The 26,818-nt window shown below is 50.5% G+C and overlaps 2 protein-coding genes across 3 annotated transcripts in view; one reads left to right on the top strand and one right to left on the bottom strand.

The window, feature by feature from the left end:
• Positions 1-22,675, top strand: part of XNDC1N (XRCC1 N-terminal domain containing 1, N-terminal like) — a 40,150-nt gene extending 17,475 nt beyond the window's left edge. Inside the window, 17 exon segments of the mRNA XM_055320713.1 lie at positions 751-823; positions 2,803-2,930; positions 3,581-3,693; positions 4,264-4,285; positions 4,649-4,665; positions 6,837-7,583; positions 9,180-9,392; positions 10,471-10,635; positions 12,014-12,188; positions 14,965-15,165; positions 15,251-15,413; positions 16,119-16,211; positions 17,254-17,446; positions 17,871-17,998; positions 18,157-18,235; positions 21,335-21,464; positions 22,268-22,675. Of these exon segments, the coding sequence (XP_055176688.1) occupies positions 751-823; positions 2,803-2,930; positions 3,581-3,693; positions 4,264-4,285; positions 4,649-4,665; positions 6,837-7,583; positions 9,180-9,392; positions 10,471-10,635; positions 12,014-12,188; positions 14,965-15,165; positions 15,251-15,413; positions 16,119-16,211; positions 17,254-17,446; positions 17,871-17,998; positions 18,157-18,235; positions 21,335-21,464; positions 22,268-22,611 (2,984 nt within the window). The 3' untranslated portion in view covers positions 22,612-22,675.
• A 603-nt stretch (positions 22,676-23,278) lies between these two features.
• Positions 23,279-26,739, bottom strand: ART5 (ADP-ribosyltransferase 5). Of its 2 annotated transcripts, none has more exons than XM_055320711.1 (5): positions 26,582-26,739; positions 26,181-26,393; positions 24,506-25,235; positions 23,730-23,762; positions 23,279-23,648 (listed from the first exon to the last, which is right to left on the bottom strand). In XM_055320711.1, the coding sequence occupies exons 2-5, from the start codon at positions 26,238-26,240 to the stop codon at positions 23,542-23,544; spliced, it is 930 nt and encodes a 309-aa protein (XP_055176686.1). In that variant the 5' UTR covers positions 26,241-26,393; positions 26,582-26,739; the 3' UTR covers positions 23,279-23,541. The 2 variants fall into 2 exon arrangements, with proteins under 2 accessions (XP_055176686.1, XP_055176687.1); XM_055320712.1 differs by having other exon boundaries at positions 23,279-23,645.
• Between the last annotated feature and the right edge of the window lie 79 nt (positions 26,740-26,818).

The following is a 26,818-nucleotide window of genomic DNA, read 5'->3' as shown; positions in this document are numbered from 1 at the left end:
TTATTTTAAGAGACAGAAAATAGGAAGGAACTAATCTTTTGGGGATACTAGATCAGCTGGGCACTGGAGCTATGAAACTACCTTGGAAAATACTAAATACTATATAAAATGTTTCTTAAGTTCCAAATAGCTGGACAAATGGTTGTTGCTGGGTTTTGTTGCCACTCATTGGGTAGATATTTATTGAGTATCTCTATGTGCAAGGCTCTGTGCTGGGTGTCAGGAATACCACAGTAAATAAAATAGTAGTGCTGCTACCCAAATGGAGAGACATCCATGTCATACAAGTAAGTCTGAAACGTCAGACTGTGATAAGTACCTCAGAAGCAAAGCATAATAGAATGATCAGATTTAGATTAGAGAATCCAGGGAAAGTGCCTCACATGGATTAGCATCTCATCAAAGATTTGAAGAGTGAGAAAGAATTAGCCAGGCAAAAAAGATAGAAAGAATATTCTTAAAAGAAGGAACATCAGGGTGCCTGGGTGGCTCAGTTGGTTAAGCATATGCCTTTGGCTCAGATCATGATCTCGGGGTCCTGGGATTGAGCCCCACTTCAGGCTCCCTGCTCAGTAGGGAGTCTGCTTGTTACTCTCCCCCTGCCCCTCCCCGCACTCTACTCTCTTTCTCCCAAATAAATAAATCAAATCTTTTTTTTTTTTTATAAATCAAATCTTTAAAAAAGAAGAAATATCATATGTGAAGGCCTTTTTGTTCGTGCACTAGATTTAATGAGTATTTCTAACACAGAGCTCAGACCAGAGGAGCAAAACTCCGTGAATGATGTGGGCAGGACAAAGAGACGGAAGGTGCAAACCCATAGGTGAGTAGGTCAACCTGAAAGACCCACATCACCTCCCCAAATCTTATTGCCCTTCTACACCTGTCCTTCTTTTCCTGCTTGTGTCTTAGTGGGGTCAGAGAGTACCATTGGTACTCCTACTTGTTTCTTGATCTCAGTGTCCAGACCTAGAAGGTAAGTAGAGAAAAGATGTCCTTGTCTACATGTTGCTAGTTAGGCAAGGATGTAGCTCTATAGTGAATTAGAATCTGAAGATGAACATACACTGTGTCTCATGGACTTTGTTAAAATGAAATCTTTTTCTGCTTCAAAGAATACTGTCAAGAAAATAAAAATAAAAAGAACCCACAGAATATGTGAGAAAATATTTGCATATCATATTCATAAGGGACTTTTTTTCTAGAATACATAGAGAACACTTACAACTTAACAATAAAAAGATAACCTAATTTTTTAGTGGACAAAAGATCTGAATAGACTTTTCTCCAGAGAAGATATACAAATGGCCAACAAGCATATGAAAAGATGCTTAATATCATTAGCCATCAGAGAAAAGCAAATCAAAACCACAGTGATCAACCCACTAGGTTAACAGTAATCAAAAAGACAGTAGCAGGCTTGCTCAGTCCTGTCTTGCTCAGTCAGTAAAGCATGCAACCCTTGATCGCAGGGTCCTGAGTTGGAGTCCCACATAGGGTATAGAACTTACTTTAAAAGTAAATTTTTTAAAAGACAATAACAAATGTTAGGAAAGATGTGGAGAAATTGGAACTGTCATACACTGCTAGTGAAAATGTAAAATGGTGCACCCACTCTGATAAAATCTGGCAGTTCTTCAAAAAGCTAAATATAGAATTATCATATGACCCAACAATTCCACTTCTAGGAATAGACCCCAAAGAGTGGACAACAGGGGCGACTGGGTGTCTCAGTCAGTTAAAGAGTCTGCCTTTGGCTCAGCTCATGATCTCAGGGGATCAAGCCCTGCATCTGGCTCCCTGCTCAGGTGAGCAGGGAGCTTGCTTCTCCCTCTCTCTCTGCCCTCCCCCCCACACACTAGTGCTTCTCTCTTTCTCTCTCTCTCAAATAAATAAAATCTTTTTTAAAAAAAATAATTGAGGGGATCCCTGGGTGGCTCAGCGGTTTGGCGCCCACCTTTGGCCCAGGGCGCGATCCTGGAGTCCCGGGATTGAGTCCCACATCGGGCTCCCTGCATGGAGCCTGCTTCTCCTTCTGCCTGTGTCTCTGCCTCTCTCTCTGTGTCTCTCATGAATAAATAAAATCTTTAAAAAAAAATTGATAACAGGTGTTCACACAAAACCATATAGACAAAGGCTCATAGCAACATTATTTATGATCGTCAAAAAGTAGAAACAGCCCAAATGTCCATCAACTGATGATCAGATAAACAGGATGTGGTATATTGATACCATAGAATATTGTTCAACCATGAAAGAAGAATAAAGTACTGATGCAAGCTACAATATGGATGAATCTTGAAACATGCTAAGTGACAGAAGTCAGTCAAAAAAGACCACATAGTATATAATTGCATGTATATGAAATGTCCAAAATAGACAAATCCACAGAGACAGAAGGTAAATTAGTGGTTGCTAGGGCCTGGCAGGGGGGCGGGGGTGTTTAGTGACTACTAGTGGGTTTAGGGTTTCCTTTTGGGGTGATAAAAAATGTTCTAGAATAGGTAGTCGTGGTGGTTATATAGCCTTGTGAATATCCCAAAGCTGTATATTAAAGTATACTTTAATAGCATGAATTTTATTGGATGTGCATTATATCTCAATAAAAGAATAATTTTAAAAACCTGAAAGCAATAAGAGAACTTCTGGACTCAGATATTCAAGGCTACATGACTTCCCTCAATTTGGGTCCATTAAGCTTCTGCTTCTACATCTAGGAGTCCACACTCTCGTGTCCTAACCTGAGGCTCCTTCAGCCCCTGTGGCCTCTTACTAATAGCTGGTCTTTCTTCTTTCTCACAGGCCTTTATCCAGCTCGAACTCGAGGCCCAACCAGAGGAGGACAGCAAAGGCAGGTCAGAGAGAACACCACCGACCCCAGGCCCAAAGCAGTGAGGTCCAGGACAGTGCACAGTGCCCCGTTTGTGCAGGTGAGCTGCTGGGGCCCAGGGGGTTATTGTGGGACTACGAGGCCTCCCTTGAGGGAAGACTAGGAGACCTGGGAATGTTGCCAGGGAACATTCGAGCTGGTCTTCTCCACGGTTACATACAAGTCCGCATTGAGCACATGCTCACATTGTGTTGGCCAAGCTGAAGAAAGGACACAGGCCCTGTCCCCAGAGGAAACATGAAACAAAACAATATGAAATACTATCAGAGAGAGCCTAGCATTTCCTTCCCAACTGTTTCCTCCGGGTCCCAATTCTCTAAGTCCCCGTTCAAATGGTGCTTATCTGCCAAGTCTTGTCTGATCTTTTCAGATCATCTTTCCCAGCTGAGCCCCTGCAGCATTCTCAGATTCCCTTGCACTTAGCACGTCTCACCTCTGCTTTGTTTCACAGCCGCCTGTGGCCGTAGCTTCTCTTTACCCCTGAACTCTGCAGTGCAGAAGGAATGGCCTAGGTCTCTGCCTCCCAGCTCCGGGCACAGTGTAGGGCCTACAGTAAACCCTTGATGAATGTTTGCTGTTAGGTGTAGAATATCCAGCCAGAGTAAATTTCCCGCAAAAACAATCACATGGGGGTGGCATCCTGCCTGGAAGTGGGCCCAACTTCGCTAACCTCTTTCTCTTCCCCCTTAGGCTCCTTCAGCACCGAGGTTCTTCCCTGGCATGCTGCCACGTGTGGAGAGACCTCCCTGCCTCTCCCAGCCTCGCCCTCCTCATCACCATCTTCATCGCAGTCCGTGCTATGGGTGTCCTCCCCAGAGAGCTCACCACCCGCTTCCTGGGTCCAGTGCCCTATATGCCAGTTGTGGTTCTTAGCAGGAGAAATAGAAGAACATGCCAGCACATGTGGGGAGGTCCCATAGACATGAGCCAGGAGGTCCTATGGTTTTGGCCTCCCTACCCTCTATGACTGACACTGGGGCGTGGACCTCACAACAACTGAGAAGAGCTGATAAAGCCAAGCTGCCCTCTCTTCTCTCCACTGGTTCCCTCAGGACTCTGCCTGAGGGCACATCTGGGCCCAACCTGGTCTCCACTCCCAATTGTCAAGGCTTCTGTCGCTATGGCACCCTATTCTCCCAAGACCACTCCATCCTTTTCCCCTTTGTAACTTCTGGGTTAGAACTGGTGATCTCTCTAGGGCTTCGGGACACAATCCAGAACGCCTTCCTCTCAGTGAGTGATGCACACCCTCATGTTCGTTTTCCTGAAATGAAAACTGAGACCCAGTGAAACAAAAGGACTGCCTAGCAAATAAGATCTTGTGGTATACTTGGAAGTTGAGGGTGATTTTTGAGCATGAGACTAACCTTTAGCATCCCATGACCTTAACCCCCAGTATCATGTGTGGATTCCCTCCCTAGATACAATCAAGTAACAGTGTTGCTTGAAGAACTTGAAGCAAGTTCTTTATCTTGGACCCAGAACATCTTTGGACCTCAGTAGCAGAACACCCCTGTCATCCTGCTTGCAGAGCCCTTCTAGGGATCAGATGGGTTGATGACTAAGGAATGGATCTCAGCTTGGCTGCGGAACCTTGCGCAAATCCCAGTCCCCATTCCCATCTGTACAATGAGGCAGTTGGACTAGAGGGTCTCTAAGGTCCCCTCCACCTGACATTCTCAATTCTATTCCCGCCTTTCTGGAGCAACTACGTCCTCTCCCCTTTCCCCAAAGTTTTCACTGTGTGTTGCTCACAAGTTCCTCTGGTCTCCAGGGTACAGGGCAGAAGGGGCGCAGCTGGTCCTGGCAAAGGGACGGCTCAGGGCGGGGTTTTGAACTCAAGGGTAGGAAAGAGGAAGCTGGGCACAGTCAGGGGAGCCAAGGAGCAGGAGAGCAGGAGTTAAGTCTTCCGCTCCCTACCAGCATAAGTGGGTGCAGCCATGGACCTCCTCACGGTAAGGGGCCTGCTCTCCTACTTTTCCTCATCCTGGCCCCATTTCTGGCCATAGTTAAACAATAGATTGAGCCTCAGGGTTGGTAAGGACATCCTAGCTGCCCTGCAGATGACGGATATTGCCATGTTGGTGGAAGAGAGCCCTTGGTGCTCCAAGCCTGAGCCCAGAGAAAAGAACAGTAAGGATGGGCTAGGCTTGGTACAAGAGAGGGGTAAGGCGACACTGAGGGAGAAATGCCACCCCAAGTAGGAGAGGACAGAGCCAGGGAAGGTTGGTGGGGAAGGAGCATTAGGATCTGCTAGGAGCCCTGGACAGAGCTGAGAGGCTGCGGAAAAGCCCAGTTCAAAGACCCCTGCATGGACATGTCTGGACCTGTCCGTTGGAGGTTCTGGGACTCTCAGAGGAATGAGCAGCTGGGAGGTGAAGTCAACAAGATAGGAGCTGAGTCCTGGGCAGATCCTATGTTAGACTCCCCTGCCTACCTGCTTTAACCTGCCCTTTCGCGGGGTGCCCACACTACCATGCTTGTGTGGGTTCCTATGAGGGTAGAAGCTGTGCTGAGGAAGGGGCCCCCGGGCAGACCCAGGCCTGGTACTTCCTCACCTAGGAATCTACACAAGAAAATGTTGACTAAGGAAATGTTTGTAATCTTCGGTGCTGCTGGTTTTTAAGATGGTGGAGGTGACCATAAACTAACATAGCTCTAGAAGCTGGAATAGGATTCTCCCTTAGAGCCACCCTGACACCTTGACTTTTTAGCCCAATGATACTGATTTCTGAATTCTAATCTCTAGAACTGTAATAATAAATTTGTATCGTTTTAAGCTATTTTTTTAAAGAAAAAGATGCTTTTTCCAACCAAGACCAATTTTTTAAACATCAGTATTTCAGTAAAAGGGGTATTTATTAACAGCATAACAAATCTATACAAGAAGTTATTATTACTATGTTATGAAAGGGTATTTCCAAAATGATTCCTAGAAAATATGGACATGAAATATATCCCCTATACAGACACAATTTTGGGGGGAACATTCGTATTATAATTAAGATGATTACATTAGATATACCATATATACTAGAGTATAGGATGTATATTTGATGTAGAATTTAATTTCAGAGTAATACATAGATAAAGTTGGTAACATTACTTTCCTTCTTAAAAGAAATGGAATCATTTATTTTTTTACATTTTCATATCACACATTTTGGATGTTTTGAACTAGTAAAGATTTCAGAAATCCAAAACTAGTAACAGTAATTCCTGTTTGAGTTGAGAAGTAGCATGAAAAGTGTAGTTAAGAACACCAGCTCGGAGCAGCCCCAGTGGCGCAGCGGTTTGGCGCCGCCTGCAGCCTGGGGTGTTATCCTGGAGACTCGGGATCGAGTCCCATATCGGGCTCCCTGCATGGAGCCTGCTTCTCCCTCTGCCTGTGTCTGCCTGTCTGTGTCTATGAATAAATAAATAAAATCTTAAAAAAAAAAAAAAAAGAACACCAGCTCCTCAGCCAGGCTGCCTGGGTCCCCATCTCATCTAAGTGGCTTCGCATATCTGTAACCCAGTTTCCTCTCCTGTTGAAGGGGGGGTGATTGCCTCTACCTCACAGAGTTATTTTTTTTTTATTTTTTTATGATAGTCACACAGAGAGCGAGAGAGAGGCAGAGACACAGGCAGAGGGAGAAGCAGGCTCCATGCACCGGGAGCCCGATGTGGGATTCGATCCCGGGTCTCCAGGATCGCGCCCTGGGCCAAAGGCAGGCGCCAAACCGCTGCACCACCCAGGGATCCCTACCTCACAGAGTTATTGAAAGGAGTGAGTGAGTTACTGTACTTGAAAAGCACTCAGAAAAGTAGCATATAGAAGTACTGCATTAAGTGTACTTTGAAAACAACACTAGTAGGTGTTCGGGCTAAAGCAAAATAGTATGGTGGTTGGGGTTGAAGCCTAAGGGTAGAAGCGTGAGGGAGCTGCCAAAAGCAAAGGACCGAGGGGTCCCCCTCTCCATCCTTCCTCCAGCCGCAGCCCACCTGGATGGAGATCCTGAACAAGAAGCTGAGATTCCCACCTCCGCTGCTGGCTGCCATCCAGGAGGGGCGCCTGGGCCTCGTGCAGCAGTTGCTGGAGTCAGGGGTCGAGGCAGCGGGCAGCGGGCCAGGAGGGCCCCTGAGGAACGTGGAGGAGGCCGAGGATCGCTCCTGGAGGGAAGCTCTCAATCTGGCCATCCGGCTGGGCCATGAGGCCATCACTGACGTGCTGCTGGCCAATGTCAAGTTTGACTTCCGGCAGATTCACGAGGCCCTGCTGGTGGCCGTGGACACAAACCAGCCAGCAGCCGTGCGGCGCCTGCTGGCCCGGCTGGAACGAGAGAAGGGCCGCAAAGTGGACACGAGGTCTTCCTCGCTGGCTTTCTTTGACTCGTCCATCGACGGCTCGCGCTTTGGCCCCGGGGTCACCCCACTGACCCTGGCCTGCCAGAAGGACTTGTACGAGATCGCCCAGCTGCTCATGGAGCAGGGCCACACCATTGCCCGGCCGCACCCGGTCTCCTGCGCCTGCCTCGAGTGCAGCAACGCCCGCCGCTACGACCTGCTCAAGTTCTCCCTGTCCCGCATCAACACGTACCGCGGCATGGCCAGCAGGGCCCACCTCTCCCTGGCCAGCGAGGACGCCATGCTGGCCGCCTTCCGGCTCAGCCGGGAGCTCAGGCGCCTCGCGCGCAAGGAACCGGAGTTCAAGGTGGGACTCAGACCTCCTCCCGCCCCTGGTCCCCCAGAGCCATCCTTCCACACGGGCCCCGTAGGCTTGCGGTGGGTATTCTGAGGTGGGCGTTCAGGAAGATGAGGAGGCCTTGTTCTGTTCTCAGGAGCCCTTCATTTTAATGGGGAGTTACGGAACCCCACCCTGAAGGAAGATCTCCTTCCAAGGGCAGAGAGCCCCCGCCTTAGGGGCGCCTCGCTGTGGGGGCGGCACACACCCTACCCTAGGGATGCCCGAGTCTAAGGGAGGGGGGGGGCACAGATAGAAAAGCAGCTAGACTTAGAGATGACATTAGTGAAACCCGCCCTTTCTGAATCCCTCCGTGAGGTCCCACATCAACCATTGTGTGTTGAGGCCTCAAGCTTGTGATCAGAAGCAGGGAAGAGCAGAGTGAGGTGGCCAAGCCCCTCCTAGTGAAGCCGCTCAGCTTCACTACATGCCTCAGTGGAGAAGGCTACCTGGCTTCCAAAACCCAGAAAAGAGAGCTCAGGAGGCTACAGCTGCCCAGGGCAGCTGTTCAGGGCAGACTCTGGAAGAAGCAGAATGAATCTCCGCTACACAGCCGAGCAGTTCAGTACAAGTGAAGAGGAGGAGGGAGCATATTTGCAGTAGGGGTGCAGTCCAAGCAAAGGCTGCCACGTTGAAAAAGTAGGCACGGTGATGAGAGCAGGGGCCTGCAAGCACGGGGCAGAGAATGTGTGAGGGGGAACAGGGAGGCCTGGTGGCAGGGACTCATCAGGAGCCATGAATTCCACTAGCCCAGTTCCATCCCTCACTCATCCACCGACATCTCCTCCGGGCCAGGTGGACTCGGTCCCCAGGGTATCGGAACAGAGGCCTAAGGAAGGATGTGGCTCTTGCCCAGTGAGCTGGAGAAAGAGCACGCTGCTTCACCAGAGTTGTGGAAGAATCAGAGCCCCCATTTCACAAGTAGCAGGAAAGTGGGGTCCTTCCAAAGGACTTTTCTTCTGCGCTCACAGCAGCCCACAGAAGGAGGCAGCAGGGATTGTCAGCCCCGTTCCCCAATGTGTCACCAGTGTGACACCACCTGAGGGCCAGTGGAGGGCTTGGGCCCAGCCTCCTGCAGTTCTCACCTGCGTTCTCTCTGGGGTTGGGGCCCTGAGTAAAACTGAGGCTAGGATAGGGAAAGTGGAGGCAAGAACTGCCTTACCCGTGTCTGCTTCTAAAACTGCCAGCTTCTTGTGCAAAGTAGGTGCTCAGAAAAATTAATGAAATGAACACAAGGAAGGCATGAGGAACAGGACAAGAAGTGGGACAGGAAATGGACTAGAAAGGGGAGGTACAAAGGACAAGCAAAGGGGGTTGTAATGACTTAGAGATGAGGTAAGTGGAGCACCAGAGAAGCAAAATTGATGCAAAAGGCATCTCACAGCAAGGAGAAGAGCTGAGGTGGCAAAGAAAGGACATCTGACTCAGGGTGACATCCCATGTGGGGAAGTGATGGCCTGAGGCAGGACAGAGGTGGCCCAAGCTCACTGTTGGGGGGTTGAGGGCCGGCTTCACGGGGTGGGGGCTGCAGTGGGGGCAGGCACACACGGACCTGTTTCCCTACAGCCCGAGTACATTGCCCTGGAGTTGCTGAGCCAGGACTATGGCTTTGAACTGCTGGGCATGTGCCGAAACCAGAGCGAGGTCACTGCGGTGCTCAACGATTGGGGCGAGGACGACGAGACTGAACCTGAGGCTGATGGCCTGGGCCAGGCCTTTGAGGAAGGCATCCCCAACCTGGCGAGGCTGCGACTGGCCGTCAACTACAACCAGAAGCGGGTCAGCTGGGCCCTACCCCAACCCTCACCCCCGCCCCCATCCCTGCCCTGCTGTGGCTGGGCAGCCCCTGGTACAGCCCAAATAAGTTCTCTCCTTGCCTTCCTAGATCATGATCCCAAGCACCCCTCCATCTAGGCCCTTGGCCCTGTGGGTCTCCTCACCTTCCTCCTTACCTTTAGTCTAAGCCCCTAACCTCTCCCCAGCCCTGGCAAGTCCCATTACCCACCAGGACCCTACCTTCAGCTCAGACATCTGGGTTTCACTCAGCTCTGCCTCGGCCTATATAGTAAGTTTGGTCCAGTCTTATTCTGATGTTAGACTTCGGTTATCTCTCCCTATACAGCAAGATTAGACTAGATCTCTGAGGGCTCAGATATCAAGTGTTTCCATTATTCCCCACATCATTAGATGCCTGTTCCTATAAGCTAAAGACTTTTAGCCTCCCCATCCCTTACTTCTCCCTCTCACCCACCCTCAGATATCCTATCCCACCAGGAGCTTAACCAAAAACCTCCTTTCATAATGGTTTTCCTGGCCCTGTCCCCCAAGACACCAAACCCTACTTTCCCTGCTCCTGTCATCCTCAAGACTGGTGCCCCACATCTCTAACAAGACAGGAACCCCTAAGGATTCTGCAACTTGGGTACCTAGTCCCATTCATCACTGCCTGACTTAGATTCAAGAATGTAGGATCTGAGGGCACCTGGCTGGCTCACTCAGTAGAGCATCTGACTCTTGGGTTGTGAGTTTGAGCCCCCCATTGGGTAAAGAGATGACAAGAGAGAGAGAGGAGAGAGAGAGAGAGAGAATGTGGGATCCAGAGAGTCCAGAAAAATCTCTGAGTTCAACTTCTCCTTCATAGACTAGGAAACCAAGGCCCAAAGAGGAATGGGGTCTGGGGTCAGCCCAAGGTCACATGGCAAATGAGTTTCCTCTCTGGAGCTGGGTGGCCTGAGAAGAAAAGAAATACAGCTCAATCTTTGTGGCAGGGAAGTAAGGACTACGTACCCAGTTGGCTTCCCCTCTCTCTTCCCTGCCTGGTAACCACCCACTCTACTCACGCGCCATCTCTGCTTAGTTTGTAGCACACCCCATCTGCCAGCAAGTCCTGTCCTCCATCTGGTGTGGGAACCTGGCTGGCTGGCGTGGAAGCACCACCATCTGGAAGCTCTTCATTGCTTTCCTCATCTTCCTCACCATGCCCTTCCTCTGCCTTGGCTACTGGCTGGCACCCAAGTCCCGGGTACTAAGAATAATAAGAACTGCCATTTACCAAGCACTTTGCTAATGTGCCCATTAAGTCACCTGAAGGGGTGCTAGGAAGTAGGTATGACACTTATTTATACAGGAGGCATATCGGGATGCCTGGGTGGCTCAGCAGTTTGGCACCTGCCTTTGGCCTGGGGCGTGGTCCTGGAGTCCCAGGATGAAGTCCTGTGTGGGGCTCCCTGCATGGAGCCTGCTTCTCCTTCTCCCTCTGCCTATGTCTCTGCCTCTCACTGTGTCTCTCATTAATAAATAAATCTTTAAAAATATAGAGAGAGGAGACACAGAGGATGGAAGTGCTCTTTTTGTCCAGAGGTGACAGGAAATAGCTCAGTCAGGATTGATTAATTAAGATTTTATTTATTTATTTATTCATGAGAGACAGAGACAGGCAGAGGGAGAAGCAGGCTTCCTGCAGGGAACTTGATCCCAGGATCCAGGGTCATGACCTGAGCCAAAGGCAGCCGCTCAACCACTGAGCCACCCAGGTGTCCCTGCAGTCAGGATTTAAACTGAGGTCTCTGCCTCCAAAGCCTGATCTTATATACAACCCTATACTCTCCTAAAGAGACCCCCACCCCAGCCTACAAATTATTTGAGTCTTTATGGGCCCAGATATTTTTATTCCTTCATTTCCACAAGTATTTCCTTGAAAGCCTATTGTGAGCCAGGCGTTAGGCCTGGCCCTGGGGATATCATAAAGAGCACGCAATGTCAACCAGGTGAGGAACAGGGAGAGCAGTGTTCCAGGGAACAGGAGCATATCCGAAGGCCCAGGGGACAGAGAACGTGAAGGATTAGTGAAACTGGAAGAATTTCTGTGTTGCTAAAGCCTAAGTAGAAATAGCAAGTGGTGGGAAGCAGGCAGGGGCCAGATCTAGCAGAGCCTCAGAAGCAGTGATGGAAGTCATTGTAGGATTGTAAGGAAGTGAGTGATCCCATTAGTTGTGGGTTTTAGAAAGTTCTCTCTACTAGAGGCATGAGGATGGATGGGGTGAGGGAGGGCAGGAGTTCGGGAGATGGTCATTGTCTAAGATGAGGACACAGGAGGAGGTGAAAGAATGAGTTTGGGATAGAAGATGATGAATTTATTTTTTTAACTTGCTTGTGACTGAACTCAAGGACCCTGAGGGACCTCCTGGGGGAAGTCACTTTACTTCTGTGGTCCTCAGTTCTTAGCTGAAAAAACTGAGAATACTCATATGGTTGTGAAGGAAATAGACATGAAATATAGGACTTCTCAATAAATGTCCAAACAAGGGCATGAGTGAAAGGAAGAGTCTGGAAGTTCCTCCCAGGAAGGGGAGAGCTGTGACAGGCCCCAGAGAGCCATGCTTTCCTTCCTTCCCCCCAAGATGGGCCGTCTGCTAAAGATCCCAGTGCTGAAGTTCCTGCTGCACTCGGCCTCGTATCTGTGGTTCCTTATCTTCCTGCTGGGTGAATCCCTGGCCATGGAGTCACAACTGAGTACCTTCCACGGCCGCAGCCAGACCGTCTGGGAGACCTCCCTACACATGGTTTGGGTCACAGGTACATGTGTGGGGCCTTTTATTTGTAGCAGTAGCAGTCCCCCTTTATGGGCTCCCTACTGCTCTTCAAAATAAGTACCTCCCAACGGGGCGGGGGAGGGGGGGCAGCTCTCCCTGTGGATGCACCCTGAACCTGTAACCTAACCCCTCTGGGCTCCAACACACCAAGAGATGTTCTTCATTTGCTCCCAGTTAGGGAGTCTAGCCCTGTGATAAGACTCCCTGAGCAAGGGCCCCATATTTCCCCCACTCTGGATGTTCCTATCCTCTCACAAATAAGACACTGGTCCATAGTGGCAGGTGGGAAATTAGCTTGGTGTCATGATAGCCTGCCAATATACCACCAGGCAATCTATTCCCAAAAGTCAGGGAACAAGAAGTCTCACAGATCAAATCGAGATGCCTAAATCATATAGTTTATTAAATCCAAAATGGTATACTTATGATGGTGGTGTCAGGGGAACCAGAGTTGAGGTTCGAGCAGAGGCGACAATAGCCAGAAGTTGCCTGGCCCCAACACTTCATCTATGGGAGAGGTCAAGTATGTCTGGCCACAGCTGAAGCTTGCTAATCATCCTGAGGATCAGCTATGAATTGCCTTTGCAGTCCTTGTGCAAAGGACACATAGGGCCAGAATGCGTATTACTAATGGGTAGCAGACTTAAAAGCTGATGAATCCTGAGAGCTTCATCTGCCATATGTATATTCGGTACATAACAAATATTTAGTCTACCCATCCCTTTCTATATATGTTCACACACATATGCTCTACTCAATTTATTTGTTCAACATGTCACCCAAATAACTAACTTATCTGTGCTCAGTGTATAAGTTTCATCCATTCCATCGGTTTTCTTCTATAGCAGAATCAAGTATTCCGTAACAATTCAGCAAAAGCCAATACAAGAATCCCCAGAGCACTACCTAGCCTCTGGCTGGCCAGCTCAACGGGCTGGGCTGTCGGCCCCATCCTCAGCCGTCCTCCCCTCATTTAGCTCTAGCTTAGTTAGCAAACCCTCAAGCTACCAGAAGACCAAGTCCACTCCTCCACCCTGTACCAAGCCAGTCAATGATGCCCAAAAGGAAATTTGGCCAAAAAACTCTGGGGAAGAAAACAAGAACAGTCCAACAGGAAAAAATTTTCATCCAATGATTTACTAAACACTGTGGACCTATGCTAAGCGCAGATGAAACCAATTCTATTCCAGCCCATGGGGAAAGAAACATCTTAAGCAACAAAACTCTGCATTTCTTCATGTACTGTGCTCACTGCTACCCTGCGTGAGTGGAGCCCAAATAATGCACGGATAAGTTAAATATGGTTTCATCCACCTGTGAAACATAAAGGACTGAGCATTCCCACCAGGCTCACGAGATAGTCTCCGGCTGGGAGAACTGATGTAGTTCCTGACCTCGCCTTGCTCCCGCTTGTCCCCTGGCCTGTGTTCATCCTCTTTTCCCAGCACTGATGCCTGCCCATGCTGCTTAGCCACCTGGCTGGCTCAAATCTCAGCTTAAAGGTTCCTTTTTTGAGAAACTTTGCCTGGCCCCCAAATCAGGGTGAGGATCTGTTCCTAAATATTCCCAAAGCAGCCTCTCTATTCCTTGCTCCTCAATCTTAGCATTTATCACACTGGCTTGTAACTACTTGGCTACTTGCCTGTCTTCCTCGCTAGAATCTGGGAGTCCAGGGACTGTATTTGTCTTATTCACCACAGGGCCCCCCTGACACATGGTAGTAGCTTAATAAATGTTGGCCTAATCGTGACTCCTAGGCTTTATTCTGGGCACTGTGGACAAGGAGATGAATCAGACACAGTCCCTCCCCTTAAGGAGTTCAAAGTTTAGGGGAGGTGAGGGGAGACAGACCCAGGAAGAGATATCCTATGGTGCCCCGTGGTTGATGGCATCACAGAAATCTGAAGGAAGCTGTGAGAGCAGAGTTCAGGGAGCAACTCACTCTCTCTGCTTAGGGAAGGCTTCACAGAGGAGGTAGTTTTTGACCTGGGCCATCATGGTGAGCCTGGCTTCAAGCAGGTGTGGAAGGGCCTTCTAGGCAGACGGAGAAAGCACACGCTTGTGTATCCAGGGAATGGAGAAGGGTACAACGCAGCAGGATTGCCTGGCTAATGTGGTCTAGCTTCGATGACCCCCCCCAATCCCCAGGTCTGGAACTTTTCCCCACTGAGACACAGGCACTCAGAGCAGATGGATAATTTGGAGCCCCTTCAAATCAATATTCTCAAAATATTTGTCCAGTATTTATTTGGTGGAAGGCAGGGAGACAACAGATTTAAATCATTGCCTCCTAGTACCAGCCTTTCCCAGGTGTTAGTATACGCACATCAGCTGCCTGGGATCATCAGTGCAGGCCACACCACAAATGAGTCTGCATCAGCTAGGAGGCATTCCTTCATTCATTCATTCATTCATTCATTCATTCATTCATTTCATTCATTCATTCATTTAGAGAGAGAGCGCACCAGTGAGGTGGGGAGGGTCAGAGGGAGAGGGAGAGAGAGAATTTAAGCAGTCACCATACCCAGCACAGACCCTGATATCATGACCTGAGCTAAAAGTCCAAGGCTCAACTGACTGAGCCACTCAGGCACCCTGGGAGTCTTTTTTATTTTCACAGAAGATCATTTTGTACTTACGTAGATTGCATATTTACGTTTTACCAACTTTGTCCTTATGGTATCTTAGCTCTACCCCTACCCTGCCAGGGGTAGGTGCCTCCCACCATAACCTAGCTCTCCCCCTACCACCTCCTCCAGGTTTCCTGTGGTTTGAGTGCAAGGAAGTGTGGATCGAGGGCCTGCGCAGTTACCTCCTGGACTGGTGGAACTTTCTGGACATGGTCATCCTGTCCCTGTACCTGGCAGCCTTCGCGCTGCGCCTCCTTCTGGCTGGGCTTGCCCACATGCACTGCCGGGATGCCCCTGATGGAGCCACCTGCCACTATTTCACCACAGCAGGTGAGTGCCCCCCAACTCGGTTTGGATCCCCCAGTCCCTTCTCTCCCTGGCCTCTCAGCCTCGGCCTTCATTCCACCCTGCACAGAGCGAAGTGAGTGGCACACTGAGGACCCCCAGTTCTTGGCGGAGGTGCTGTTTGCTGTCACCAGCATGCTCAGCTTCACCCGCCTGGCCTACATCCTGCCGGCCCACGAGTCACTGGGCACTCTGCAGATTTCCATCGGCAAGATGATTGACGACATGATTCGGTATGTAGTGTCCCTGCTCAGAGCATCCTCCCCTGTGATAGACTGCTTGATCTCCTTGTAAAATTCCCTAGCCCTATGCCCCCAACCCCCAGCCCCCAGCCCCTGCTGGCTAATCCATTCTCATCCAAGGCTTTAACTCTGCTGATGATAAATCTTGTCCAGTAGGACTCTCTGACATACTCACTCATCCTTGAACCACATCTCAGTATTTCAGTCCTTCCCTGGGAGACAGTCCCATCCCCAGATTTGATTGCTTCAACTCAGTACCCTTCATTCTCAGGGAAGAGCTCCTGCTTCGGCACCATTTTATTTTATGATTTTTAAAGATTTATTCATTTATAGAGACAGAGTGTGCGCATGTGAGTAGAGGTGGGTGTGGAGTGGGTTGGGAAGGTAGGCAGAGGAAGAGAGGCAGAGAGGGAGAGAAAATCCTTGAGCAGACTCCCTGCTGAGCACAGAGCCCAACTAGGGGCTCAATCCCAGGACCTTGAGATCATGAGCCCCCAAGCACACCCCTACCCTGGCACCATTTTAAATGGCTTCTCCTTTCCCATCCCTACTTTCTCTATTCTTAATAGTCACCAAATTGAACACTTGTCAAGAGATACTGAGTCTGAAGGGTGTCATCCGATCCCTCTTCCCAGAGCATGACTTCTCCCAAGGTGGAGACCTTCTCTGACTCTTCCCCATCCCACCCCCTGCCAGGTTCATGTTCATCCTCATAATCATCTTGACTGCCTTCCTCTGTGGTCTCAACAACATCTATGTGCCCTACCAGGAGACGGAGAGGCTGGGCAAGTATGCTGGGGCAGAGGCAGCATGGGCAGGTGGAAGTCTGGAGCTTAGGGATCACCTCTGCCTTCCCCTACTTCCTCATCTATTCACTCATAATTAATCTCTTGTTTGGGCAAAAGTTAATTCACTCTCTCGATTCACATTCATTCATTTGTTAACTCATTTATTTACTCACTTTCTTCTCAAACTTAATATTTTAATAATGTCAGTCCTATGAAATAATTCAAAGCACATTGGACACCTATATGCCCTTTACCTAGCCCTATCAATTGAAAATGTTTTGCCACATTTTGCTCAATTTTTTGCTCTCCTTATTCTTTTTTTTTTTCCTTGAAACATTTAAAAGTAGGTTGCAAACATCATGACATTTCATCCCTAAATATTTCAGGAGATTTACAGCATAACCACAAAACCATTATCACACTCAAAAGCTTTCTTGCTTTTCTTTTCTTTTTTTTAAAAATAGGTGCTACACCCCACGTGGGGCTTGAACTCACAATCCATGTGCTACCAACTGAGCCAGCCAGATGCCTCCACACTTAAAAAATTTAATATCATGATCCTGGGGTCATGAGTTCAAACCCCACATTGGGCATAGAGCTTACTTCTGAAAAAAATATTAAATAAGTAAATAATTTGAAATGAATCCCAAATTATTATTTACTTCACAGTTCTTATTCAAATTTCCCAGTTGTCCCCGCCAAAAAGTCTTTCTAGCTTTTTAAAAATCTGAGATCCAGTCTGGGTCATGTGTTACATTCTGTTGTCATATTATTCTCCTTTAATCTGCAATACGCCCTCTACCTTTTCTTTTAGCACCTTTGGTGCTACTATATGCTCAGTAAATGTTGGCTTACTGAAAGAATGAGTGAGAGCTGAGAAATGACAAGAGTCAGTACGGACTGGGCCTGGGTGGTCCAAGGGCTTCACAGAAGCAGAACACCCTTGGCTGGGTCCTGGAGGGTGAGGAGGAGTGTGTGGGGGCAGCACTTAGGCTCTCCTCCCACCCCTCACATCCTATCCTTTGCTCGGCTCTGCGTGCCAGTTTCAACGAGACATTCCAGTTTCTGTTCTGGACTATGTTTGGCATGGAGGAGCACAGCGTTGTAGACATGCCTCAGTTTCTGGTGCCTGAATTCGTGGGCCGGGTCCTCTATGGCATCTTTACCATTGTCATGGTCATTGTGCTGCTCAACATGCTCATCGCCATGATTACCAACTCCTTCCAGAAAATTGAGGTGAGCTGAGGCCAGCTCAAGGCCAGGGAGAAGAAGGGACACAGGGATGAGTCTTAGTAATGCTATCAGTTTCTCCAGACCCAAGTCTGGTGCTCTTTCCACTTCCTGGTTGTGAGGAAGTGTGCGCTGTGGAAAAGTAGGTGGGAACATGAGAAGGCAGAGGGAAGATGGGTGGGGTAGGGGTTGTGGCTAGAGAACAGCCTGGGCAGGAACTGGATGGCAGAGGATGAAAGCTAGTGGGGAGGAAGAGAGGAAAAGGTGCGCCAGGCAGGGGCAGTGTGGGTGGTAGACGGAAAAGGGGAGAAGAAGGTGGTGGGCACACTGCAGAAGGAGAGATGTGGAGCCTGGGGAGCTTGAGGCAGAAGGGCTGGCAGGAGGGCTGGCTACCAAAGTGGCCCTTGCTCAGCCCCTGCCTCCACCCCAGGATGACGCTGATGTGGAGTGGAAGTTTGCTCGCTCCAAGCTCTACCTGTCCTACTTCCGGGAGGGCCTGACGCTGCCTGTGCCCTTCAACATCCTGCCCTCCCCCAAAGCCCTCTTCTACCTCCTCAGGTGATGACTCAGAGCGCTCACCCCCCACCTTCCATGCACCCCGCACTCCACTGGGCTTGTTCCCACCCCCCCACCACTCTACCTCCACCCCCCCACCCCCACCACTTCCTAGGCCCTGGCCCCTGACTAACCCTTGCTGGCCCCTCCGAATCTCTCAGGAAAATTTTCCGCCTCATCTGCTGTTGCTGCTCCTGCTGCAAAAGCAAGAAGCTGGACTATCCGCCAATCCCCACCTTTGTGAGTAATTCATTTGCTAGTCGTGGGTCTTGTCACACCAGGACTTCAACTGTCTTGTCTATACCACCTGTTTGTCTGCACACCCCTAGTCTGTCTTTCCAGTATGTTCCCCAGAAAGCCATTTCCCAAGTCCTCCTCTCGCTTCTGGCTGCCTTTCCCTGTTCCTGGCTCTTGCCATTTCCTAGATTTCCAATCATGGGTCCCCCAGCTTAAACAGAAATCCATACTGTGCTGCTCCCAAGCCACAGGCACCTATTTGGCTCAGACCTGTCCTGCAGCCTTAAGCAGCTGCTTGAGCGCCTGCTGAGCCAGAGAAGGATCTGGAAACCCCTACTCTCCCCTACCAATCCTTTTCAGTATTGCATTTTTATTACTATTTTTACACAATCTTTTTGCCATCAAAAAGAAAAAAGCTCCAGATTTCAGACAAACCTCTTTGCCTTAAACTGAGCCAAGACACAGTTGAATGTTTTTGTTTTTTTTTTTTTAAATGTTAGACACCTGATGGCTCAGTGGTTGAGCATCTGCCTTCAGCTCAGGGCATGATCCTGTGGTCCTAAGATCGAGTCCCTCTGCCTGTGTCTCTGCCTCTCTCTGTGTCTCTCATGAATAAATAAATATAATCTTTATAAATAAATTAATTAACTTAAAAATGTTAAGAAACCAAGGGAAGAATGCCATCACAAACTGGGAAGTTAAACAGCTGATAGATACGAGAGGAGAGAGGAGGCTGAGCTTCCTTACCTCTTGGTATCTGCTCCCTGACCCAGGCTAGGCATGGGAGCCCCATCCTATTTCAGGCCAGTGTTATGGCCAAGTCTGTAGGAGGTTCTCTCCGTTCCCTTTAAAACTTGTTATCTGGGGGCACCTGGGTAGTTCAGACTAAGTGTCTGCCTTCGGCTCAGGTCATGATCACAGGGTCCTAGGATTGGGCCCCGAGTCAGGCTTCCTGTTCAGCGGGGAATAGGCTTCCCCTTCTCCCTCTGGTCTTCCCCCTCTGCTTGCGCTCTCTCTCTTGCTCATGCCTTCTCTCTCTCTCTCTCTCAAATAAATAGATAAAATATTTTGAAAAACAAAACAAAACAAAACAAAATACAACACTTGTTATCTGAGGATCTCTCCAAGCCAGAGACTCCAGGCCAGTCTGAGGGGGCCCCAGGTCAACTCTGGTTCTCTGAGGTCCCTGGATCCCCAGGTAAGGAAGGCCTTCCCTGATTGGTCGATAGTTTGTTCAACAAACCCTTACCGAGCACACCCATACTGGCAATAAAGATCTGCATAGCAGTGGTCTCTGAAGGTGCTGCCTGTCTAGAGTAGCAGAAGGAAATGGACAGTAATTGCACCACAGGACAAGCCCATGATGGAGAGAAGCACAGGGAGCACAGGGGACAAGCCCCAGATCCAGACTCAGGAGTCAGGGAGCATCCCAGAGCCCTTGAGAACAGAACAGAACCCTGCAGGGTATACAGGAGGCTGATGGGCAGATACAGTGGAGATGGGAGTTGTAGGCACAAAAACCTGCATGTACTCAGCATGGGGCAAACAGGAGGCTTACAATCAACTAAACGCCCAGAGTTCCCAGTTCCTACCACTCTCTGGCTCCGGGCGATCCTATGTGGTTGCCTCCTTCCCGTCATGGACCTCTGACTCCAAATTCTGGAACTATCACCCTTTTCCCTTGGTCACTTCCTATTCCTGTCCAGGCTGCCTGGTGCCTCTTCACAGACCATCTGTCAGGGAGGCTCCACTCTAGGATGAGACTCCACTTCTCCACCTGAGGCTGTACCCAATTCTCTGGGCCTGTGCCCAGTCCTAGAGGGGCAGAGCTACTGTGTCCTGCTGGATCCCCCGACACTAGCCAGCTAGGATGTCCCCCACTGGAGTCCCACCCTCCTCCCAGCTGCCCCCACCTCACTAGCCTGTTCTTTGGTGACCCAGTCGGATGTCCCTGCCCACCTACCCTGCATCCTCAGGAAATGGCCTCCCTATGTTCTTATTCCTTATTTTATACAAGGAAAATGCTTTATAGACTCTGTAATTGTAAGAGGCCTATAATTCTCTCTCATATTTCTGCCTGCCCCAGCTTGGTCAATCCCATCTTTCCCCTGAAAATATTTAATAAAATACCTTGCTTTTTTTATGAGTAAATATGCTAACTATAAAATATTTAGAGAGAAGAGGGCAGCCCAGGTGGCTCGGATCAGTGCCGCCTTCAGCCCAGGGCCTGATCCTGGAGACCCGGGATCGAGTCCCACATCAGGCTCCCTGCATGGAGCCTGCTTCTCTCTCTGCCTGTGTCTCTGCCTCTCTCTCTCTCTCTTTCTCTCTCTCTGTCTCTCATGAATAAATAAATAAAATCTTAAAAAATATATTTAAAGAGAAGACAAAACTATATACAAATAATTATTTCCTAGGCATTTAGAGAGCCTACTCTATGCCAGGGAAGTACTAACCTGGGAAGTAGGCATTGCTACTATTTCTGTATTAAATTTGGATACCCTCAGGCCTGAAGGAATTAACTTACCTGAGGCGCACAGCTGTTAAGTGACTGAGCTAGAATTTGAGCCTCTATCTTCCCAGTCTTGTGCTTTGCCTACTACACCTCTGTTCTCTCCCATGGTCTGCCCCATCTACATGGGCCCTGCTTGCCCTCTTGGTACTGTCCTGGGGTCTACGGCCGGACCCCAAATCAATCATTCCAATTTGCCTGATGATTTCCAAGTAGACACCTCTCCACATCCTCTAGTTTCCCCCTCTGCAGCCTTTGAAGGGCAAGGTTAACCTGGACCAACTCAAGAAAACCAAGGTGGGGTTGGTGGCAGGAGAGAGAACTCAATGGTGCCAGACTCAACATTTTTGTCTCTGCCCCCACCTTTCTGCTCTGCACCCCCCCCACACACCACACCCCCAGTTCTTTTATACTCAGCCTTTGCTCAGCTTCTGCCTCCTTCTGCCTTCCAGGACTGCACCAGTTTCTAGCTATGTGGCCTTCAGGGAGAGACTTAACCTCCATCCTTTATCATCTGGGGAGAGGGTGTAGTGATTACAAAATGACTGAAGAGACAGAGTCCCTCTCACCCTCTGGTCTTCCCATCTCAGGCCAATCCCAGGGCAGGGGCAGGGCCTGGGGAGGGAGAGCACAGATCCTACCGCCTCCGAGTCATCAAGGCCCTGGTACAGCGCTACATAGAGACTGCCCAGCGGGAGTTTGAGGAGACCCAACGGAAAGGTTAGTGGCTCACCCCCAAGCCTTCCCAGTGCATTGCGGGAATAAATACCCAGGCTCACACCCTGCAGTGTGGCCCTCCTACTCAATGACTCTCTGAGCCATTCTGAGATTTATTCCACTCATTTCATTCACTCCTTCCTTCGTGTGTTCGTTAACTCATCCATTGGCTCACTCTCTTAACTCATTACTCATTCATTCGCTCATTCACTAATTCACTCATTCAATCTACATTAATTGCCACATCCCCTTTGTTCCAGCCTCATTTTGGAGGGAGGGGGCACTGGGTAGAGCAGAGACTTGGGGGAAGTTTTCCGTCTGGTGAGAAAGAGAAACCATCTTTGTAAGCAGATAGTACTTAGGAGAGACCCAGATTGCAATGGGAGCCCCAGGGAGATGGAGAGCCTATTGTTTTGAGAGGCTCATGGGAAGGTAGAAGGAGAGAGGACCAGAAGTTGGAGAAAGCAGAGGTGTAATTCAAACTGGGCCCTGAGCATGGATAGATGGGATAGGGCTGACAAGTACAGAGACACAAATCTCTACCCATTAAAAATGTTCCCATCCCTGTGATTCCTGATCCCTTCTCTGGCCCACAAGACTTTCCTTCTTGATATCTCCTAAACTCACGACCACCCCAGTCCCACTCAGATTCGTCTGCTCCAGACTCTGACTATCCTGACCCCCAGCCCATGAGCCAGTCTCTCACTCCCTCTGGCCTGCAGGCAGGATGTCCCCTGGGATTCTGTTGAGGGAAGTGGCTCATCTTCTGAGGGACCGCCCCATCAGCATTTTGTCTCCCACCCCAGACCTTGGCAACAGACTCACGGAGCTGACGAAGACAGTGTCTCGCCTGCAAAGTGATGTGGCTGGTGTGCGGAGGACCCTGGCAGAGGGAGGGACGTCCTGGCCACCTGAAGGTGCCAGCATCCTCAGTAGCTTCATCACCCGAGTGCGTAACAGCTTCCAGAACCTGGGCCCTCCCATCCCCGAAACCCCAGAGCTGACAGTGCCAGGGATCGTTGAGACTCCAGCTTCTGGAGAGTCTGGCCCTTCCTCCCCAGCTCATGTGTTAGTGCACAGGGAGCAGGAATCAGAGGCGGCTGGAGACCTGCCCCAGAAGGAAGATTTGGGAATCAAAGAGGGGTCCTGATGCAGTGGGAGGGTCCCTTCTGTTGCTTGGTAGAGCAGCCTAGGTGGGTGAGGATAGGTGTCACTCAGTAGAAGCCTATGCTGCTTTACTTGCCTCAATAAAGTTTCTGTTCTAGATGTCAAATGCCTCCAGAATGCGTGAGAATCTCTGTCTCTCCATATTTTGAGGTTCCCCTTCCCTCACCCCTGAAATGGACTCTTGTGGGAGCAGGACAGAGAGAAAGGTCTTGCTCTGGGGTCCCAGGTATCTCAGGCTTAGGCTCCTACTTGGAGTTCCTTCGAATCTTTAGTCGAAAGAGTTCTGGACTGGGAGGCAGGGAGCCTGGTTTCAATACTAACTCTTTGACCCTAAGAAAGTTGCTTCCCTCCTTAGCTTTGCATTCCTCATCTGAGAAATGGGCTAATGAATCTATCTGTCCTCTTTCCTTCCTTCCTTCCTTTGGGGAGGTTGTGAGGAATCTCTGGCTGTTAAAGCTTCTGGGTTTGCAAGTTGTGGTATGTGACAGGGGTCTGCACAGGAGACCATGTCTAGGAGTGATCAAGAAGTCACCCTTTTAGTCCTTCTGTCTCTGAGTCTCCCAAAGCCAAAGCAGGGTAGATGGTCTAGTCTCATGGAATAAACCAATCAAACCAATGAAATTTGATGTCACCACACTGCAATACTGTTTAATTGAGTGGCCATCATAGTACCACCCTTGCTTGTCCCAGGGAGTCCCTACCACATAGCAGGACTCCCTCCACCCTGCCATGGCCTCAGATCCCCCCATATCCTGATTGAATAGAGAGATGACTGGGTAGGTCCCCATCCCTGGGGAAATGGCTGCTAGGGCTGGGTCCGAAACCACGTTCCCGCTTCGAGGCCGTTCTAGGCCTTCTTCTTCATATGAAGGTCACGAGTTCCTAGGACTCCTAAGTGACAGACACTGGGCTTTCAGGGCCCAGCTCCTGAGAGCTGGAAGCCCCCGGGGGCCAAGAGCAGGGTCTTCCAGGAAAGCAGAGAGAAGTCCTTTTTGGAGGTGGAGTCCGGGTGCCCTCCTGCTGGAGAGAAAAAAGAAGGTGAAGGGTCAGCTGAGCCAGGGAGAGTTGAAGCAGGTGAGGAAGGGGCAGAAAGATACTCACTCGGTACAGACACACAGCTCCGCCTCTTCTCCCCTGCAACAGACAGCACGGTGAGGCCTTGGGGTAGATAGCTCCTCACACTCCAAGCTTCCCTTCCCTCCAGGCCCTGGCATGGGCCATTCCCCTTCTCAATCCAGCTTTCCCTTCTCGCTCTAACTTTCCTTTTTCTTTCTCCCCTGGAAAATCTCCTGCAGATTCCCTATCCACCCTACTCCCACCCCGGCCCCAACTGCTCCTGCAGCCTGTCCCTGCCTCAGCACTTGGGTATGGTGTATATATGTCGTGTCAAGCCCACTTAGTCCAAGGCCTCCTGAGACCTGAAGCAGCTCCCCTATTACTTTCCTCTGCTTTTCAACCTCCTTAGCCGGGTTCTTTTGGTCAATTAGACTGTTCAGCAGATAGAACCTTTTGAGAATATTTACAGAATCACCTGAGGGTGTTCATAGAGCCAGAAAACACTTAAGACCTTCTACGAGGGGCTCCTGGGTGTTTCAGACAGTTAAGCATCTGTCATGGCTCCAGTCATGATCTCAGAATCCTGGGATCAAGGCCCACATAAGGCTCCCTGCTCAGCGTGGAGAGTCTGCTTCTCCTTCTCCTTCCCCTAGCTCATGCTCTCTTTCAATAAATAAATAAAATCTTAAAAAAAAAAAAAGGCCTCCTAAGAGTTGAGAACCCAAGTCATAGAGAACAGTCATCCCAACTTCCCCACTGACCACGTGGGTCTCCTGGTCTCTCCCACCCTGCTGGTCCTGCTTCCCTCATGCATGGCTCACCACCCAGATAGGCGCAGTTAAAGTGACTGCAGGTCTGATTATAGCTCCAGAGGGTCACCAGGCTCCGGGCTCCATCCTGGGAGAACCTGGTGACCAAGAAGACTTCATGTGGAGGGATCAGCACCTCGCGCTCCTCAGGAAAGACAGACAAGGCCTGGATAGGGGCCCCAAAGCAAGTCCTTAGAGAGAAGAAGGTGGCGTTGCCAAATCTGCGGGCCACTGCCTCATCCAGGGAGCTGGAAGCAAACTGGCCCAAGCGGACAGAGTCCCCAAGCCTCTTGGGTTCAAAGTGAAGAGTGCCCACACCTCGGAACACCACCTCCCCAGGTCCCCGGCTGCAGCCTCCACTGCCTTGCAGCAGCTGCAGGGCCCGGGTGAGGTAGAAATGCAGAGCCTTGAAGGGGAAGTGCCTCATGTAGGACTCTCGGGAGCTGCCACCTGTCCGCACAGCCTGGTTCAGCTCCCAGTACAAAGTGTTAGATGAGTTGGTATAGACCATGATGGCGATTCCATGCTGGGCTTTGAAGCCAGGGGGCAGGGTGAGCCCTTGGCGCTTGTGCTCCCAGGCCCCCCGGGCTGCCTCCCAGGACTCTCGCAGCAGGGCATGGCGGGCCATCTCCTCCTTCAGCAGAGGGCCTGCTTTCTCTTCCATCTCCTCTGTGCAGCCCACATAAGCATCATCGAAAGTGTCTGGAGCCAGGCCCAGGGGCAGGATGGGAACAGCCTGGGCCTATGGATGTAGAAAAGAGAGGAGCCACAATAGGAAAGGGCAGAAGTTCGGAGCACTGGACAGAGAACACTGGACTGGTGGCAGATCAATCCAGAAACACAGTATCTCATTTCCATAACCAAATATCCAGTGTATGTCATTTGGCAAGAGCTCAAGAGCTTAAATAGCACAGCTGCCGGAGTCAGACAGCCGTGGATTCAAATCATGACTTCTCCACCTATTAGCTGTGGGATCTCGGGCAAGTCTCTTAACTTTTCTGAGCTTGAGGTTCTCCATGTATAAACTGAGGATACTTCCAACCTCACAGGAATATTGCGAGGGCAGCATGTACAACGTGAAGGGGTCATTTTGTCCTTAGAGAGTTCCTACACCTGGTAGGAAGTGGGGTTAGCTGACTTCCAAACACTGTTCTGGCTCTAAGATGCAGGTGATACACAAATCTACAGCCAACGTCCAGTGACCTGACCAGGTCTCCATCCTTAGGTTCACTTGCCCCTTCATGCCACCACACCCAGAGAGTGTCAGCTCTGAGACTCCTGAGTCCTCTCTCCTGCTTTCACAGCCCATACTCCCAAGCATGGGGTGGGGCTGTGGAGGAGGTCAAGCTTTGGTCTGGGAGGGCCTGCAGGAGGGCAGCACACAGGTAGCCAGAGCCGGTTTCCCTGGGCTGAGCCTGTGGTGGCAGACAGAGAGTGGGGAGGAACAATATGAAGGAAGGAGGACCCTAAGGGGACCAGTGGATGGAGGCAGAGGTTCTGGGAGAGAGAATGGGAACTTGGGGCTCCCTGCAGGGGATGGAGTTTCCTGAGAAGAAGAGGATTAAGAGGACTGGTATCCTAGAAGAGGGTCCCTGGGAGAAATTTTTGAGGAGCCAGCCCCCCAGTCCACCTCTTTTGGGTCTGCACCTGACCTGTTCCCTTTGTGGCAGAAGGTTCTCCCAGTTACCTGCCAGAGGGCATGGAAGCCGAGGTAGCTAAGAGCCATCAGCAGAGCCGCCAGCATCATTCCTGGGGGAGACTCAGGAGGGCGAGGTCCAGATGAAGAGGGCACCAGCGGCGATGGGCTGGGGGACAGAGATCAGGGTCCCTTCCCCTGGGGTGTGAAGGGTCCCAGTCCGGGACGCGGCCCAAGCGGGTGTGGGCGGGGCCAAGGGCGGGCCTAAGGGAGTGGGCGGGGTTTTAGATTTTATGGTACCCCCCACCCCCGGGGCTCGGCTCCCCAGGTTTCCCACTAGCCCCCGTGCTCGGCGCCTTCTGCTCCGGGACCGTCTTGCGATGGTAAAGGTGGAGCACTAACTTGGCTCGGCCCGGCCCGGAGAGGGGAGGGGGCGGGAGCCAGGGACCCACCTGGAAGTTGCTGGGGTGACAGCGGGAAGGAGCACTGAGGGCTCGGGCGGCGGGGGGCTTAAGTCCCGGCGGGCGCCGCGCTGTCCCGGGAGTGCAGCCGGTCCACAAAGTCCCGCGGCTAACTATAGCCCCCGCGGCGGTAACCCGACACCTCTCTCCGGCAACGACGGACACGGGGTAGGGGAACGCGAGCGGCGCGGGCAGGGGCCGAGGGGCGCACCTCCCCTCCCCCACTGC

This window comes from Nyctereutes procyonoides, unplaced genomic scaffold, assembly GCF_905146905.1.
Source record: "Nyctereutes procyonoides isolate TBG_1078 unplaced genomic scaffold, NYPRO_anot_genome, whole genome shotgun sequence".
Taxonomy (NCBI): Eukaryota; Metazoa; Chordata; class Mammalia; order Carnivora; family Canidae; genus Nyctereutes; species Nyctereutes procyonoides.
The sequence above is the reverse complement of the archived record's forward strand: the minus strand, read 5'-3'. Positions and strand labels throughout refer to the sequence as shown.